General features: G+C 40.4%; 1 protein-coding gene across 1 annotated transcript in view; it reads left to right on the top strand.

Moving 5' to 3' along the window:
- DCHS1 (dachsous cadherin-related 1) overlaps nucleotides 1-17,409 on the top strand; it is an 80,530-nt gene that overhangs the window by 51,416 nt on the left and 11,705 nt on the right. Inside the window, exons 9-12 of the mRNA XM_056795115.1 lie at nucleotides 10,998-11,155; nucleotides 11,706-12,567; nucleotides 12,647-12,886; nucleotides 13,125-13,250. Coding sequence (XP_056651093.1) covers nucleotides 10,998-11,155; nucleotides 11,706-12,567; nucleotides 12,647-12,886; nucleotides 13,125-13,250 — 1,386 coding nt within the window. The remainder of the gene's footprint in view (nucleotides 1-10,997; nucleotides 11,156-11,705; nucleotides 12,568-12,646; nucleotides 12,887-13,124; nucleotides 13,251-17,409) is intronic.

The raw sequence follows: 17,409 nt of genomic DNA, 5'->3' as shown, positions 1-17,409 counted from the left end.
TATTTTCAGTGGTGACCTTATAAAAAAGAAGCAGCATAAAGAGTATTAGAAGAAATATATGATGAGAAAAGAGGTACCCAGTCATATAAAGGGCAAAAGACAATAGATGTATTATGGGTGCTGCACCAATACCCATGAGATGTAAAAAAAAAAATTTTTAAAGAAAAATTTTTCCCAGTGAATTGTGTATCAATGATGGATGATCTATGACTGAATATTTAAAGAAAATGACATATAATGAAAATAAGCTGAGATCTGATCACAGATCCACTGAAATATTATAATATACATGTCCATGATACTACTATTCATGCTAGTTATTTTTAATAGGAATTGTTGTTTATTTTTGTTTTTATATCAGAGTCATTTCCAGATATACCTCCTACTATGGGTTTTCCCTTATTAAGAAAGGAAAAAGCCACAAACCAATTGACACAGTGACCATAGGCCCCCTCCTGCCTTCTACTGAAAAGAAAGACTTGTTTCCTTATCTCCTTCCTAGATTCAAAATTGGTCTTTACAATTACTCAGTGCTGACTTCATTTTAGTGCTTTTAAAAATGTTTCATTATTGTAGTCATTATGTATATTGCTCCTTCATTCTCCATCAGCTCATATAAATCTATTTCTCTGAATTCCAGTTCTATATTATTTTTATGGTGGAATATTATATTTCACAGATGAATTTTTTCAACCATGCCCTTGATGGACACCCAATTTGTTACCAGATTTTTCCTACCACAAAAATGATGCTATTAATGTTTTGATATATCCTGCATTAGGTCTTTCTGTCTTTGATTTTCCTGCCCCAGATGCCCAATAATATGATTCCTGGGTATGAACAGTTTAGGATTTTTCTGAAAGGATTCCAATTTTTTTCCAGAATGGTTGGGCTAATTAACAGTTCCCCCAATAAATATTAATGTTCTTATATTCTTATAGTCTTTCTCTTTTCATAAATTTGTTTTCTCCCAATTAAATGTAAAAAAACAGTTTTAATGTTCATTTTTTAAAAATTGAGCTTCAAAATCTTTTCCTCCCTCCTTCCCCTCTCCTCTTCCTGAGACAGTAAGCAATTTGATATAAGTTATATGTGTGATTATGCAAACTATGTTTCCATATTGGTTCCATATCATGTTGTGGAAGAAGATGCATATCCAAAAAAATCCCCACAAAGAAAATAAAGTGAAAAGAGTAGTAGAGTAGTATGCTTTGGTCTGTATTCAGACGCTTACCAGATTTGTTTGTTTATTTGTTTGTTTTCTGGAAGTGAAGAGCATTTCTCATCATAAGTTCTTTGGAACGGTCTTGGATCCTTGTATTGCTGAGAATAGCTAAGTTGATTCATAGTTGATCATTATACAATATTGCTGTTATTGTGTACAATGTTCTTCTGGTTCTGCTCACTTCACTTTGCATCAGTTCATTTAAGTATTTCCAGGTTTTTCTGAAATCATCTTGCTCATCATTTCTTATAGCACAATAGCATTCTATTATGATCATATCAATTTCCAATTCTTTGCCACCACAAAAAGAACTCCTATGAATATTTTTATACAAATAGGTCCTTGCCCCACCTTGCTTATTATAAACCCTTACTTTCCAATATTGTGTATTAATTCTAAGGCACAAGAGTGGGGATTAAGTGACTTGCCCAGGGTTACACAGATGAGAAGTGTCAGAGGCCAGATTTGAATCCAGGACCTCCTGTCTCTAGGCCTGGTTTTTTATTCACTGAGCCACCCAGAAGTCCCACCCTGTTTTTTAAAAAAATCTGTTTGGGATATAGACCTAGTGTTAGTATTGCTAGATTAAAGGGTATGTACAGTTTTTAGCCCATTGAGCATAGTTCCGAATTGCACAACCCTTCTAATATTGACTAATTTCCATCTCTTATCATTGCCAATTTGCTCACTGCAGTTTTTTTTTATCAATTATCACAACTATCAATAAATTAATGTGCCTATTTTCCCAAAGTTCTCTCTAACATTTATCATTTTCCTTTTTCATCCATTTTACCAGTCTGATGGATCCAAAGTGGAACCTCAGAATTGCTGTAAGTTGCATTTCTCTAATTATCAGTGTTTTGGAGTATTGTTTTTCCATTGATAGCTTGGATTCTTTCCTACACGTTCATATCCTTTGGTCATTTATTAAATAGGGAATGACTTGTATAAATTTGAATCAGTTCCTTATATTATCTTGGAAATAAGGCCCTTAACAGACAGATAATGCAAAGACAACCCCCCACCCCAACTACTCTTTCTCTTCCATTATGACTGCGTTCTTTTTATTTATGCAAAATCTTTTAAATTTATGTAATCAAAATTGTCCATTTTGTCTTCTTCAATTCTTTTATATCCTTTTTTGGTCATGAACTTTTCCCCTTATCCACAGATTTGGCAGATAATTTCGTTCTTGCTTTACTAATTCATTTATGATATCTTCCTTTCACATAGATATATTTGGAGCTTATTTTGGTATGTGGTTTGAGATTATGGTCTATATTTGTTTTCTATTTGGTTTCTATTAGATTGAATTCTAATTTTCCCATTAAGTTTTTGTTGATTTGTGAGACCTTACCCCTGCAGTGTAATCTTTTGATCAATTAAATACTGTGTTGTACCTCTTAAGATCTTTTTGGATCCTCACTGCCATCCATATATTAGCTATGCCTCTTCATTTTTGGTGTAATTTGCAAATTTGATAAGCACACTATTGATGTCTTTAGATAGGTCAGTGATAAAAGATTAAATAGCACAGGTTCCTAGGGCATTCTCCTAGAGACTTCTGTAGAGGGCTAATATCTCTTCACTTTTTTTAAACAAGTACTTTTCATCTTAGAATCAATACTGTATATCACTTTTAAGGCAGAAAAGCAGTAAGGGTTAGGCAATAGGGGTTAAGTGATTTGCATAACTAGGAAGTACCTAAGACCAGATTTGAACCTAGGACCTCCTGTCTCCAGGCCTGGCTCTCTGTCTACTGAGTCACTTAATTGCCCCCATATCTCTTCATTAATAACTACTCTTTGGAATTGGTTGTTCAACCAGTTCCTTATCTTTTTAACAATGCTATTAGCTAAGCCACATCTCCATTTTGTCTACAAAGATGTCATGACAGAAGTTTCCAGGTGCCTTGTTGAAAGTCAAAAACACGATGTCCATAGCATTCCCCTTATCTTTCAGTGCAGAAGGCTTATGAAAAAAATAAATGGAGTTAGCCTGGCATAACCTGATCTTAATTATATTATGCTTGACAATTATGAATTTCCTTTTCACTTTCTAAATGTTCACAAAAAAACTTTAAATAATACCCTCAAAAAAGTTGCAAAGAGTTGATATCAAACTGACTTCACCTTATTCTCCTTTTAAAAATTCAGGTGAATGAATATATGCCCCCCCTAACCAGGCCAGAGGCACTTCTCTCCTTCTCAGTGATTTTTCAGAGACCACTTACAACTGTCTAGCAACTACAATCACATACACCAGCTCTTTCAGTATCCTGAATATATTTTTGTTCTAGGAGATGTGAATTTATCGAAGATGCTTAGATGCCCTCTTACAGTATCCTCAATTATCTTAGGTTTCAGTTCTCCGTGAATTATTCTATTCTGTCCTTTCTAGATAGGAGATAATTTTCATTGATAGAGAAAATAATTAAAATTATTGATTAGCTTTGTCTTTCTCTTTTTTGCAGTATTAATGTAAGGGCAGGCAAAGCAAAAAGGCAGCTAGTTGTCTTTCAAAAGCTGCCTTTAGAAATGATTGATTGGACTCCTAAACACATCAGAATATTTTATTGACAGTAGAAATCAGTAGAATGGAGTTGAAGAAGTCAAACATTTGGAGTTGGGGTTTTTTTTGGTAAAGTATATTCTAAATAGAATTTGAATCCTCAGTACTGGAGGAAGGAAAGTGTGTGGGAAGATAGCTAGCAATTATCTAGTTAATAGTATATGCAAATAGTGGGGCTGTGAGTTTGTGCTATAACTGGGTGTGAGTGTGTGTTGTAAGTGAGCAGGCATGTCATTTGGGTGTGAATGCCTGGGCAATTTCGGAATACATTTCAGGCCTATGAGTGGGGATTCTTACAGGGGTCAAGCTGCCACTTTGAGCAAACCTCCATTCTGGGAACATAAGAGTCATTAATAAGTAAGGGATATAAAGGTGAGCATTACCAGGCTGTGTCCAGCCTCTGAGAATCCCCATGGCATTATTCCAGTATTTGGAAGGAACCTCTGAGGCTAAAATTCTGATATCTGATTGGCACCATTTGGAACCCTTTCAAGGGTAAAGAGAACCACCCAGCATGACATATGAATAGGCTCAGAGCCAGAGAAAGAATGTGTGTCAAGTAATGACTGTCATTCATCCTGACTTCTTTCCTCTCTTGTATCTTCTTTTTGCATTCAACGTAATTAGAAAAAAAATTTTTATCATCCTTAGCATTTACCACCAGCCTTGGATTGTTCTTGGCTTCAATGTTTTTGACACTATTTTTTCTGGCCTCTGACACTTTTATATCTTTTAATCATGCTATGCATTTAAGAAGAATGTATATTTTAGATTGAAGGATGTCTTGCAGGTTCTCTTCAAAAAAGTGAATAATGTTATTGCTCAAGCTGGTTTCATCATCATGCACCCAGAGGCAACAAGAAAGAACATTTCATGGCTAACTTGTCAGTGTTCTTTATAAGCATAAACCAACAAATCACCATGAAGACAGTTGTAGGTTTTAATGGATGAAGAAATAGAAAAATCTATGAAAAAAAGAGCTTGACAAGATTGTCTAAACTAAGTCAATGTATGCTTTGATATTTGGTGACTTCAATATGAGGAAGAACACAGGAGAAAATGATGGGGAAAATGTTTTGAAAATGGTTCATTTAGGGACAAGAAATAGGAGAAGCCAACTTTTTGTATTCAAATCAATTAAATAAAGATCTCTCAAATACCTACTAGATTTAAGACAACATGCTATATACACTAAAGCACTATGCAGAAGTAGTTTTTTGCACTTGTATATTATAATAATAATAGATAACATTTATACTTTATGTGAAGCTTTGAGGCACTATCTCATTGTATCCTCCCAACAGGCCTGAGAGGTAGGTACTGTTACCTACATAGGTACCATTTAATAGATGAGGAAACTGAGACAAAAAGAGGTTAAGAGACTGCCCAGGATCCCATAGGTAGTATTTGAACTCAGGTTTTCCTGACTCCTAGCTTGGCTCTCTGCCCACTGTACCACTTAACTTCCTCCATATCATAAAAACTTTCTTCAAAAATTATTGCAAGATGTTGGACATGGTAAGAATAAAATATAAAAAAAAAATAAAATGGGCTGTTATAAGAGAGGAAATGACTGGTTGCCAATTGAGCATTTATTTTGAAATGAGCTCTCTTTGTTAAGTCAAGACAATAAGCATGAAGTACTTACTATGTGCTAGACATTGTGTTAAGCACTGGGTGTACTGAGAGAGGCAAAAAACAAAGTGTTGCCCTCAAGTAGCTTATATTCTAATGGAAGAGATAACATTCAGACAAGTATGTTCATATGAAATAAAGCCAGGTTAAATTGGGGGTCATTTCAGAGAGAAGATACTAGCACTGAAGGAGACCTCTTGTGGCTGGTGGATTTGAGATGAGCTTTGAAGAAAACCAGGAAACAGAGCTGAATAGGGAGAGAATTCCAGGCTTCAGGGGACAGTCCAAGAAAAAACGGATTCAGGGCAGGGAGTTGGGCACTCAGTGAGCATTTATTAAGCACCTACTATGTGTCCGGCACTGTGGTAACTGCTGAGCGTACTGCACACACACACCCCAAAAGGCAAGGAAAAAGAAAACAGCCATTGATCTCCAATAGTTCACAATATAATGAGGAAGACAACATACAATCAACAATGTGCAAACAAGAGATATACAAAATAAATTGAGTGCAGTCTCAGAGGGAACATGATATCATAAACTGGTCAAAGATAAAAATAAACACCAAATTTGAAAAATGATTAATGATAAGAAGGTGAGGAAATGTAACAGTTCAAATTCAGCCTGAAAAGACTAAAAATGAAGAAATGGATAACATAAAAGATTTACATGCCAATTGTAACCATTTTGTAGAGAAGTTTAACAAATGGAAACACAGTTGCCAGAGTAACAACACAAAGAGCCCAGAAATCATCTCTCAGCAAAGAGTTGGTTTCTTTGATAAGTACCAAGAATGATATTTAACTCTGATAGATAGATCTGAGTCCTCAGTTGTAAAATAAGAGGGCTAGACTAGATGAACTCTGAAGTTTTTTCCAGCTTTAAAATCTAAAGTTACATATAAATACCCTTCTGTAATGATGCAGAGTGTGATCCTTCCATATTTGCCTATCCCATGTGGCTTTTATCCACACCCTTCCATAAATCCTCTACTTGGCATCTACCCAATGTTGGGATCATAGCCCTAGATCTTTCCATGACTGTTGACTGGTCTTCATCTAACTACGTGACTGACCCACTTTTTTTTCCTAGTGATGTTTCTCAGATAACACCTTTTATGCCACTCCTGTTGTACAATTCTAAATTTGTAATGTGTTACAAGCCTCTGATATTTACCTAGGACATGCTTCTCCATTGCCCTTTCGGAGATCCTCAAATTTAATTCTTTGAAAAAAAAATATGGTATTCCATGATTTGCAGCCAAAAAACTAATACCAAATAATGAGCCTCAATTTCAAAGAAAAGTTTAATAGTATAACTTTGTTCAAGGGCTAACTATAGTACAAAAAGGTGCAAAACACAACTTCTATGTGAGGTCCAAAGGGGAATGATCAACCTCCAGGTAAACATGGCGGCAATGTAGACCCAGGACTCTTCTTCTCCTCACCACCTACCGATATATACTCCCTCAAAAGGCCAAAAATACAAATTCATATGAACAAAGGAAGTCTACAGTAGGGCACAGAATTGAAGGTACATGGGATTTGGGCATTTCCACACTATACAGGGGTGAAATAGCTTCCACCAAAATGTGAGCTGATCAACCCTCCCCCACCCCACCTATGGAGCCAGAGTCAGAACCAATGCACTAGAATCAGTGAGTAAGCGAGGGGCACCTCTAGCACGAGCGAAGGGAACCTCTTGGTCTTCGACAGCTGACTAAGACCACCAAAGACCTAGTCCTGAGAGCAGTTAGACCTGAGACTCCAGCAGTCTGAAGAGCACAGACTTTGGGTGCCCACAAGGAGATAGCACAGAGAAGGGCAGTAAACAGTAAAAGCTGCAGAGACTCAAGAAGTGACCTCAGGCAAAAACCATGCTCCATAGTTCCATACACAGAGAGCCTGCCCTCCTCATTCAGACTTCCGCCTCAAAAAGGAAGGAAAAACCACCATAGTGATGGCAAACAACACCCAGGAGAAACAACTTCCCAACATCAAGAAAAAGAAGGCATTGACCCTAGATAATTTTTATGGAGGAAAAATCCAGACTACAGAGGAAATCGCAGAAGAGGGCATACAAATAAATGAATCAAACCTTCAAAAAAATGGAAATTGGCCACAAGCTCTTGAAGAATTTAAATCTGAACCTATCAAAAAGATGGAAGGATTTTGGCAAGAGAAATGGGAAATAGTTCAAAAAGAAAATAACAGTTTAAAAGACAGGAACTCCCAATTGGAGAAACAGCTGGAAGCCATGAAAAGCAGGATAGACCAAACCGAAAAGGAAAATCAAAAGATTAGAGTGGAAAACCAGTCCTTAAATACCAGAATTAGGCAATTGGAAGCCAATGATCTTGCAAAACAGCAAGAATTAATAAAGCAAAGTCAAAAGACTGACAAGATAGAAGAAAACATAAAATATCTCACTGACAAGATGACAGATCAGCAAAACCAGTCTTGAAGAGACAATTTGAGAATCCTTGATCTACCTGAAAACCCAGAAATAAATAGAAATCTTGACATCATACTATAAGAAATTATCCAAGAAAACTGCCCTGATGTTCTTGAACAAGGAAGCAAAATAGACATTGCAACACTCTGCACTAAATCCTCAAAAGACAACCCCCAGGAATATAATTGCCAAATCCAAAGGGGAATGATCCTTTGGAAGAATGTACCAGCTTCCAATGTCTTACATGGCTCAATGTTCTGGTGCCAGTCTCGTGGCCTCCTAGCCCTTACCTCTTATAGCCCCTAGTAGTGAGAGTGGAACCCAGTAAAATCAAAGTCATAGTCTAGATAAAGCCAAACAGATAGCTCACTCCTCATGTGAGGCTCCCCCCAAAGCCCTCCTTTCCACCCCTCCCTGCTGTACTTTGTAGAAACTACATATCCTTTGAAGAAACTACTGATGTACAAATTCTGTGAGAACATACTTCTGTGAGAAGCTGGGTCACACATTGACAAGTTGAATCATCACCAATAGAAAACTCTGTTCAGAGCCACCTAGATAATTTAAATCTGTTGTTTCCATCCTGTTAATCATTGACTTCCATTGTGAGTGATCTAATCCTTCTGCCTGATTCAACCCTCTATAAGTATATAACTGTATATATATAACTGTATATAACCTCTATAAGTATCTAACTGAAATCAATAAACTTGTTACTTGCTTGCCATCAGCCCTCCTGAGTCCATGCCATTCTTACCTTTCAGGACCCCCAACCAGGTGGTTCCTGATGGTCCTGACAGCCTTTTAAGATTTTTGTGACATAAAAGTATTGGAAGCTTTTCTTTCTCCCTTGGTATTTAAACCCAGTCTTGGAAACCTGTCATAATGTGTACGTGCTACTGTTACCCAATATATTGAGACATTCAATTCACAATGTTACACAATAAAGTTTTATTTAAGATGAGACTTCACAATTGCCTGCATCAGAAAAAAAAGCCTAATATAGGAGATGAACATTAATTCATATTTCTTCTTTGGAGAACTTTCTTCACATCTTTTGATGACATTTATTGAAGATAACTTCAGTCTTAGTCATTGCTTTCACTTCCAGTGTATTTTGGGTGTCAGATGTTTTATTAGAAATGCTTATTCAGTTTTTTCTCTCAAGTAACATCTTTCTTGTGGCTGCACTTACTTATTTGTGCAAAAATTTTGTACTTGTAGGATGTAAGTAGTCTATTTTATCTCATAGTATTTTTTCATGTCACAACTGGTGAGTAAATTTGCTATCCAGAGTTGTGAGAGATGTGCCCTGATTTTTTCATTTTGTGTCTTTTTAATATTTATTTCATTCACCCAATGGGAATTTCTATGGTATATAGTATAGACTGTTCTGCTAAATCCATTTTCCTGTCAGACATCTATCCAATTTTTTCCCCCTAGCATTTCTTGTTGAATAGAAAGTACTTTTCCAGCTTAAGAAAAACAGGAAGGAGAAAAGTAGCTCTTGGAAAGTAAATGTGAATCTTTTCCTTTTTGAACTCTTTAGTACAGGCTTAATAATGGTAGCATTAAGACAAAGAAAGTACACAATTTAGTGACTTTGGGGGCATAATTCCAAATTGTTATCATCCTATTTTAGTGAACAAACAAAGGGATGAAATATAATGTAAGTGTAGGCTTCAAATAACACTTGGAATGTGACCCATGTGATACTTGAGACATTGTGGTAAAAAAGCATCCTGCTCTTGAGCCAACTAAGCTTACAGAAAGATATGGTGTCAGTATATTAATTTTCTTTTCCATATAGCAAATATGCATGGTCAAGCAAAACTTGGACATTTCCATTGTACAAAAATGTATGTGCCTGCAGTTTGGTCCCATCACCTCTCTGTCATAGTCTTCATCATGAGTTTTCTGGATTATGTGGTTGGTCGTTTCATTGCTCAGGGTTCTTACGCCCTTCAAAAGTGTGTTTCTTTACAGTGTTGTTTCTGTATCAGACATTCTTTGGTTCTATATCAGTTCATTGAAGTCTTCCTAGATTTCTCTGAAACATCCCTTTTGTCATTTCTTACAGGAAAGTAGTATTACATTACATTAGCTGAGTACCAGGCAGACAGCCCTTCCGCCTTGGTTTCTCTTCTGGTCCCTCTCACTCTGAGAAGGCGGCACCAGTGTTGTTCCTAGGCATGCCAGAGGATGCTAAAAAAACCAAAACCTTTCTCCCTGATACAAGGGAAATACTTCCCTGATGTCTCCATCATGAAACAAGTAACAGAAATTTGTGAAGCACTCACTAAGTGGTAAGGGTACAAATGCAAAAGTGAGACAGTCTCCAGCAGTACCATAAAATATCCAGTTTTCTCAAGAGCTCATTCTCCTTTTCTGTTGGAGAATGAATTGTAAGATAATTGAATATATATGTATGTATATATATACACACACACACACATATGAGTATATACATACATGTATATACACATATATTATCCATGTGTGTACATATATTTTTACATATATATACATGTATATATGTATATACATATATACTGGTCTTTAAGGGCCATCCTAGCAGCACACATTGGACAATTTAGGTCCCATGTGGACAGTATTGTTTATACCAGGGAGAATGACTTAGAGTGCATGGCCAGTGGTGATAATTGACTGACTTCTAACTGCCTGCCAGATGAATCTAGTTGTCCATTAATGCAGCTGGCTGGGTCCAGAGATCTCTTGTGCTTCCGGTGAGGTTAGCTTCCTTCGGGTCTCCTGATATGTGGACAGGAAACCTCTTTGAGTCTGAGAAAGTCCAAGGCACTGAGTCTGAATCAGACATTTATGGTAGAGCCCCGTGGGGATTTCCAGTACTTCATTATCTTTGTGACACTCCAGATTTTAGAGTTCTAGAAGAACCCATGAGAACAGACCAATGTAAAAATGCTGTCCTAGCCTTGTATTAACCAAAGTGTGAAGGCTGATTTAACACATAATGACTGAGCATATGCTGACTGATTTGGGACGTGAGCTCTGTGGGGTAAAGTTCTGACTCGGGCCACTTGCCTGACTCTGGGGCTTAGGCCTAGGTCTCTCCTTCTCCCTTTTCTCCCAGGCCCTGGCTCAGAGCTCTTCTTGCTACACCCTCACTCTGGAGAACTGAGCACCGCCGGACCCCTGAGCCGTTTGGAGAGGCCCCACTATGTGCTGACAGTGAATGCTCAGGACCAGGGCAGCCCTCCCAGAAGCACCAGTCTCCAGCTGCTCCTGCAGGTACCTGAGCCACTAGAGTTCCTCAGACCTCAAAGCTTCCATTTTCCCAATTCCAAATCCCCTTTGCCAACCTCCAGTCTTCTGTTCCCCAATTTAATTTCATCATTTCTAGTTCCTCTTAACTTCCCAAACCTGTCATTCTTTTTTTTTTTAAGCCCTCACCTTCCATCTTGGAGTCAATACTGGGTATCGGTTCCAAGGCAGAAGAGTGGTCAGGGCTAGGCAATGGGGGTTAAGTGACTTGCCCAGGGTCACACAGCTAGGAAGTGTCTGAGGCCAGATTTGAACCTAGGACCTCCCGTCTCTAGGCCTGGCTCTCCATCCACTGAGCCACCCAACTGTGCCCTCCAAATCTGTCATTCTTAACCTCGTACCTACCTTATCTCAACTCCAGATCTTCCCAAACCACTCCAAACTCAGCGTCCCACACTTTTGTGTCCCTCTATCTTGAGACCCCTCGGGCCCATCTACACTTAAATCACCATCTCTCTCCCCAGCCTTGTATCCCTCCATCCCCAAACACTCAGCCCAAAATAACTTCTCTTGGCAGGTGCTGCCCCGGACCAGATCCCCCGTAGCCCCCGATGCCTCCGCAGCCCCAGCCGTGCTGACACTAACAGCAGGAGAGGGGCTTCAGCCAGGCTCCCTGCTGGGATCGGTGGCACTGCCAGGGGCCCCCCAAGGGGTGCTTACCTACACCTTGGTGGGCGGAGGTGACCCTGAGGGCACATTCGCATTGGATGCAGCCACGGGTCAGCTGTACCTGGCCAGACCCCTGGACTTTGAAGCAGGGCCAGCGTGGAGGGCCCTGACTGTGAGGGCTGAGGAGGCGGAGGGGGGCGCTCCAGCTTACCCTGCCGGGCCTCGGCTGCTGCGTGTGGAGCTGCGTGTAGAGGATGAGAACGAGCACGCACCCGCCTTTTCCCGTGACCCGTTAACCCTAGCGCTCCCTGAGAACCCACCCCCGGGGGCTGCGATCTACACATTCCAAGCTACGGATGCAGACGGGCCTGGCCCCAACAGCGACGTGCGCTATCGCCTGCTGCGACAGTCCCCCCCAGCCCCTGCCCTGCACCTGGATCCCCGCACGGGAGCGCTCAGTGCCCCCAGAGGCCTAGACCGCGAGACCACCCCTGCCCTGCTCTTGCTGGTGGAGGCCACGGATCAGGCCCGCAATAGCAGCCTGCGCCGCAGTACCAGGGTCTCGGCGAGGGTTTTCGTGACGGACGAGAACGACAACACGCCGATCTTTGTCTCACCCCCGACCGCCCTGCTTCCTGAGGACCACCCGGCGGGCTCTGTGGCCCTCTACGTGGTGGCCCGTGATCCAGACCTGGGGGAAGCTGCCCGCCTCTCTTACCAGCTGGCAGGGGGCAGCGGCGACGGCCACTTTCACTTGCACCCGAGCAGCGGTGAGTGTGGGTGAGGTGGGAACGGGAGGCTGGGGACGGGCACGAGGCCCTCGCCCTGAAAACCTGCTCTCCCTCTCAGGTGCCCTGTCTGTCACCCGGCCCCTGGACCGCGAGCAGCGGGCAGAACACACCCTGACTGTGGTGGCCTCTGACCACGGCTCCCCTCCTCGATCCGCCACTCAATTGCTGACGGTCAGCGTGGTTGACATCAACGATGAGGCTCCCACCTTCCCGCAGGCAGCGTACCATGTCCGTGTGTCTGAGAACCGCCCGCCAGGCACCACCGTGCTCACTTTGCGAGCCACCGACCCCGACTTGGGTACGGCACACGGGGGCAGTCAGAATCGGGGGGGGGGGGTGGAGGATGCCAGCCAGGGAGCAGTGAGAAATGGAGGGGATGCAAGAGCAGAGGATGGAGAACTGGGGGGCGATGATAAGGCGGAGATGGAGGAAATTGGACCCCCGGGTTTTGGACCTCTGTTTTGAAAGCTGGAGATGAGAAACATCCTCTCATTTCCCTCCCCAAACATACACTGATTGATTTCCTCCCTACCAAGGTGTTAATGGACAAGTGACTTACGGCGGTGTCTCTGGTGACACCTTCTCCCTGGACCCCAACTCAGGAGTCCTCACTACTCGGCAGGTCCTGGACCGAGAAGAGCAGCAGGAGATCAACCTGACTGGTATGAAAATTGAGAGGGATGCTGGAGGCTTGCATGATGAGCACGAGGTGCAGTTGTGTGGCACTGAGGCTGGGCTTGACAATGACCCTTTGGGATAGTGAGTATCACTTCCTTCACGTGAGACAAGACTCACACTGTGTCTGGTTTTCTCCTGTAAGGACTTCACAGAGTGTGTAGCACTTGTCCCTGTTGGGCCAGGACTCTGATCTGAAAGGGGCATTAAGGAGAGATTTCTTATAATGGCAAGAGGCCTGAGGCTATATAGAAAATAGCCCTGGCCAAAAAACCAAGGTTCAAGCCTTGGGTATGCCGTTATCTCCTGCTCTGGTTCTCAGCTTGACCCTTTGTCAAATGAGGTGGTTGAACCATCTCTAAGGCCCCTTCTAGTTTTAAAAGTTTTTGACTCGTTTGGAACCAATTTGGGATGTCAAGTGGAAGGCAGGTCTAAGTTTCTTGGTCTGGTCAGAAATTTAGCACAGTTTTGGAGAAAATACATGGGAAGAAAAGACTCTTTTGAGGATTCCCGATCACAGCCCCTTGTAACTTCCCACTCTGAATTATGGGGCCAGTCTGAAAAAAACAGTGAAATTTCCCTGAAATATTATCCCTACTTCCACCTTCCAAACACCCATTAATTAATTACTGCCTCCTAAACTAGCATACTGAGACACACATGTGCTTCTGGTTCGCACTTTACTCCTGCCCCCACCTCCACAAGGCATGCTCTGCTGGCACAACCCAAAGCTCTGATTATGGGCCCTTTTCTAAGTCATACTCAAAATCAGAGTCAGAAGAGACCTTAGCAGCCATCTACCTTAACCCATACCCCCAAAAGGAGTATACAGTGTAACATAACTAAGAAGTCATGCTGGAACATCCTCTGTGACAATGCAAAAACTTTCATCAAAGACCTATGTTCCTGTTTGATGCCTTGATCAATATTTGTAATGTCAAACAAGATTATCTTTGCTATTACATCTTTGAAGGAGTCTTGTAAGATTTTCAATCATCTATGAGACCCTTTTTGGTAAGGTTCCCTTATGGCAGTATTTTTTAAACAAAATCGAGTGCTTTTTAAAAATAGTCTACCAAAAAGTATAGTGGACTCCTTTTTTTTTCTTTATACATTTTAGTCAGATGTGACTGTTAAGATATGATCTGCTGTGAAAAAGTTATTTGCAGAAGCCCACCTATTCCCTTTTCACATTTTTTATCAAGGAAACACTAAATGCAATTTCAGGTTATTCTCAAAATAAATTTAGAGAGATGTTAAATTAGGAATATGGGGCGATAGTTATTAATTCTCTTTTGGTCACTTTTTTTTTTAAACCCTTACCTTCCGTCTTGGAGTCAATACTGTGTATTGGCTCCAAGGCAGAAGAGTGGTAAGGGCTAGGCAATGGGGATTAAGTGACTTGCCCAGGGTCACACAACTGGGAAGTGTCTGAGGCCAGATTTGAACCTAGGACCTCCCATCTCTAGGCTGGGTTCTCAATCCACTGAGCTACCCAGGTGCCCCCTTGGTCACTTTTTAAAACAACAAGAAAGTCTAAGATTTTTTCGAAGACTTTGGTATCTTATCCACTTTCAGATACCTTGAGAATGTTTCTTCCCATGCCTTTAAAATTTTATTGCCTCTAGCACAGAACTCTAGATTTTGTGTGGCCTAAATGTGACACCCCAAATTTTTATCCAGGCTCTATCTCTCCCTGACCTGGGACTGACTTACTTATCCCCTTGCATCAATTTTTGACAGGTCACATGGTATCTCCAAAAGAGTGGCCACATGGTTACAATTCAAATTTTCTCTCAAGGTCTTAGGGAAATCCATGATGAAGAAAGTGATAAACCACTATAAATCACCACTATAGTTCCTGGACCCTCGCTGGCATGTTTTCCATTTATAAAAAATCATTTTAGTTACAATGACACCATTGATTCTTAAACTTGAAACATAAAACAATAAGGCAAAAGCAAGAATGATCAAAATATTTATAGAAAGTAAAAACAGGAATAATCAAAATATAGCCATCCACCCATAAACCAGGGTCACATTCTTCCAGCAGTGTACACAGTGTCTGGGGGGATAGAATGAAAATATGTACACATATAGAAACCCAGCAGGGAGACACACGAGTGAGGAAAAGTGAAGCTGCTTCTCTGTTATTCTTGAGCCATTGAAGTAAGTTTTTTTTTTAAGCTTTAAAGGGTTTTTTCTTTTTTTTAAGACAAAGCCCATCCTTGACAGGTTACTAAAAAGTGTTATGCTTTTTCAGTAACCAGCAGTTCCCTTAAGCCAGAGAACTATTAAACTCTTTTAGATCTGCTCTGGGCCTCTGAACAATTTCTTCCTCTCCCTTTAGCTACAGAAAGCAGCAGGCCTTTGTGGCCTTTTCTCTGACAGCTCTACAAATAGGAGGGTATTTTCCTTTGCTCCAATACTTTTCAGCAGAGTTTCATCTTTGCTCACAGTAAAGCAGACACAAAGCTTCTATTTCACCCAATGTTTCTTCCTATCAAATCAGAAAGGGTTTTCTTTCAGATAGTAGAGATAATAAACATTCCATAAAATTCTGCTTTTGTTGCTCTTGAACACACAATAAAACCAACTCAATCAACTCCTTTATTTGTCTCACTAGTAGGGCACTCTTCTCTTATCTGCAACATCCTTTGATCTTCTAGTTGCTTTCTTAGGGAGAATACCCAAATCGATATAATTCACTTGCTCTAGCATTATATTTTCTTGTCAGTTACTGGCCAGGAATATCATATTCAGAGTGTCATCAGCTAAGTTTATGTTAACAGAGGGTTCAAAAACTGTGATTATTTAAACCTTCAGCCTTCTTTTTCTGCTACTATTTCAATTTCATTACAGAATTTCTAATTTTTTTTTATTTCATGACCAAAAAGTTAATCGCCAAGTGGTCCTTCTGTTGGGGATGAGTTTTTCCTTGGAAAATGGTTGATCCTTGGAAAGTCAATATAGTCTAGTGCTGGGATTGTCTTGCATGGTAGAACTTGTCAGAGTTTGCATTATGCTGGCATAGCCTTCCGGAGCCCAGGGCTACCTCCACACAATAGTGAGACATCTGAGTGAGACTTTGTAGAAGTCTACACCCATATCACCCACAAATTGCCAGAGATATGCTTCCAATCCATAAACCAATGAACTATTGGGGATTTACACATAGGTACCCACAAACATACATGCTGACTCAAAACTTTCAAGCTTCCAAGGCATGTCATTAATCACTCTCCACCTTAGCACCCCAAGACAAAATAATCCTCCATCCATACTTCATTCTCTGAACTTTTTTTCCCACAGCTATTTTCTAATGATATTTCTTTCCATTGATTATTAACTAGATATGTTCAAATTCCATTATAGCTTCAAGGAGGTAATTACTAGCTACAGGTAGCTGCATATCCCGTTTGTGTTTCAGTGTTGTTTGCCTTTCAAGTTGGGCATTCCCAGAGTCTAATACATTCATTAAAATCACAGAATCTTAGAGTTAAAAGGGACTTTAGCAGTCATCAAGTTCAGCCTGTACCTAAATAGAAAATCCCCCTCTTGTCTCCTTGACAAGTTGACAGTGAGCCTGTTTAAAGGCTGGCAGTAATGCGAAAGGAACTTCCTTCTTACCAAAGCATCCCCCTTACCCCTTTTGATAGTTAAGTCTGTTTCATTTAAGAAATGAAACAAATTTTGTTAGATAACTTGTCTCATGGTCTCATTTGATCCACAAAAGCATCTTGTAAGGAAGACGAGGACAAAAATGATCATTCCCATTTTGAATATGCAGAATGATGACCAGAGAGAGCAATGATTTTGCCTAAAGTCACACAATTCATTGATGGAGTCAGTAACAGATTTTAGCTCCTCTGACTCCTAGAAAGCTTATTCCTTCTCTTAAAGATATACTATCCATCCAGCCCCACAATGAGCATTTATTAAACACTCGATATTTGCCAGGCATTATGCTAAGTACTGGAAATAGGATCTTATTTTATCCTCACAACCACACTGGTCCATTATTATCCCCATTTTTTAGATGAGGAAACTGAAGCAGACAAGGGTTAAAATGTGACTTGATCTGGGTCACGTATCTAGTAAGTGTCTGGGGTCAGACTCAAGCTCATAACTGACAGCAGGTCAAAT

The sequence above is a fragment of the Monodelphis domestica genome, chromosome 4 (genome assembly GCF_027887165.1).
Source record: "Monodelphis domestica isolate mMonDom1 chromosome 4, mMonDom1.pri, whole genome shotgun sequence".
In the NCBI taxonomy this organism is placed as follows: domain Eukaryota; kingdom Metazoa; phylum Chordata; class Mammalia; order Didelphimorphia; family Didelphidae; genus Monodelphis; species Monodelphis domestica.
This window is presented reverse-complemented; position numbering and strand designations above follow the sequence as displayed.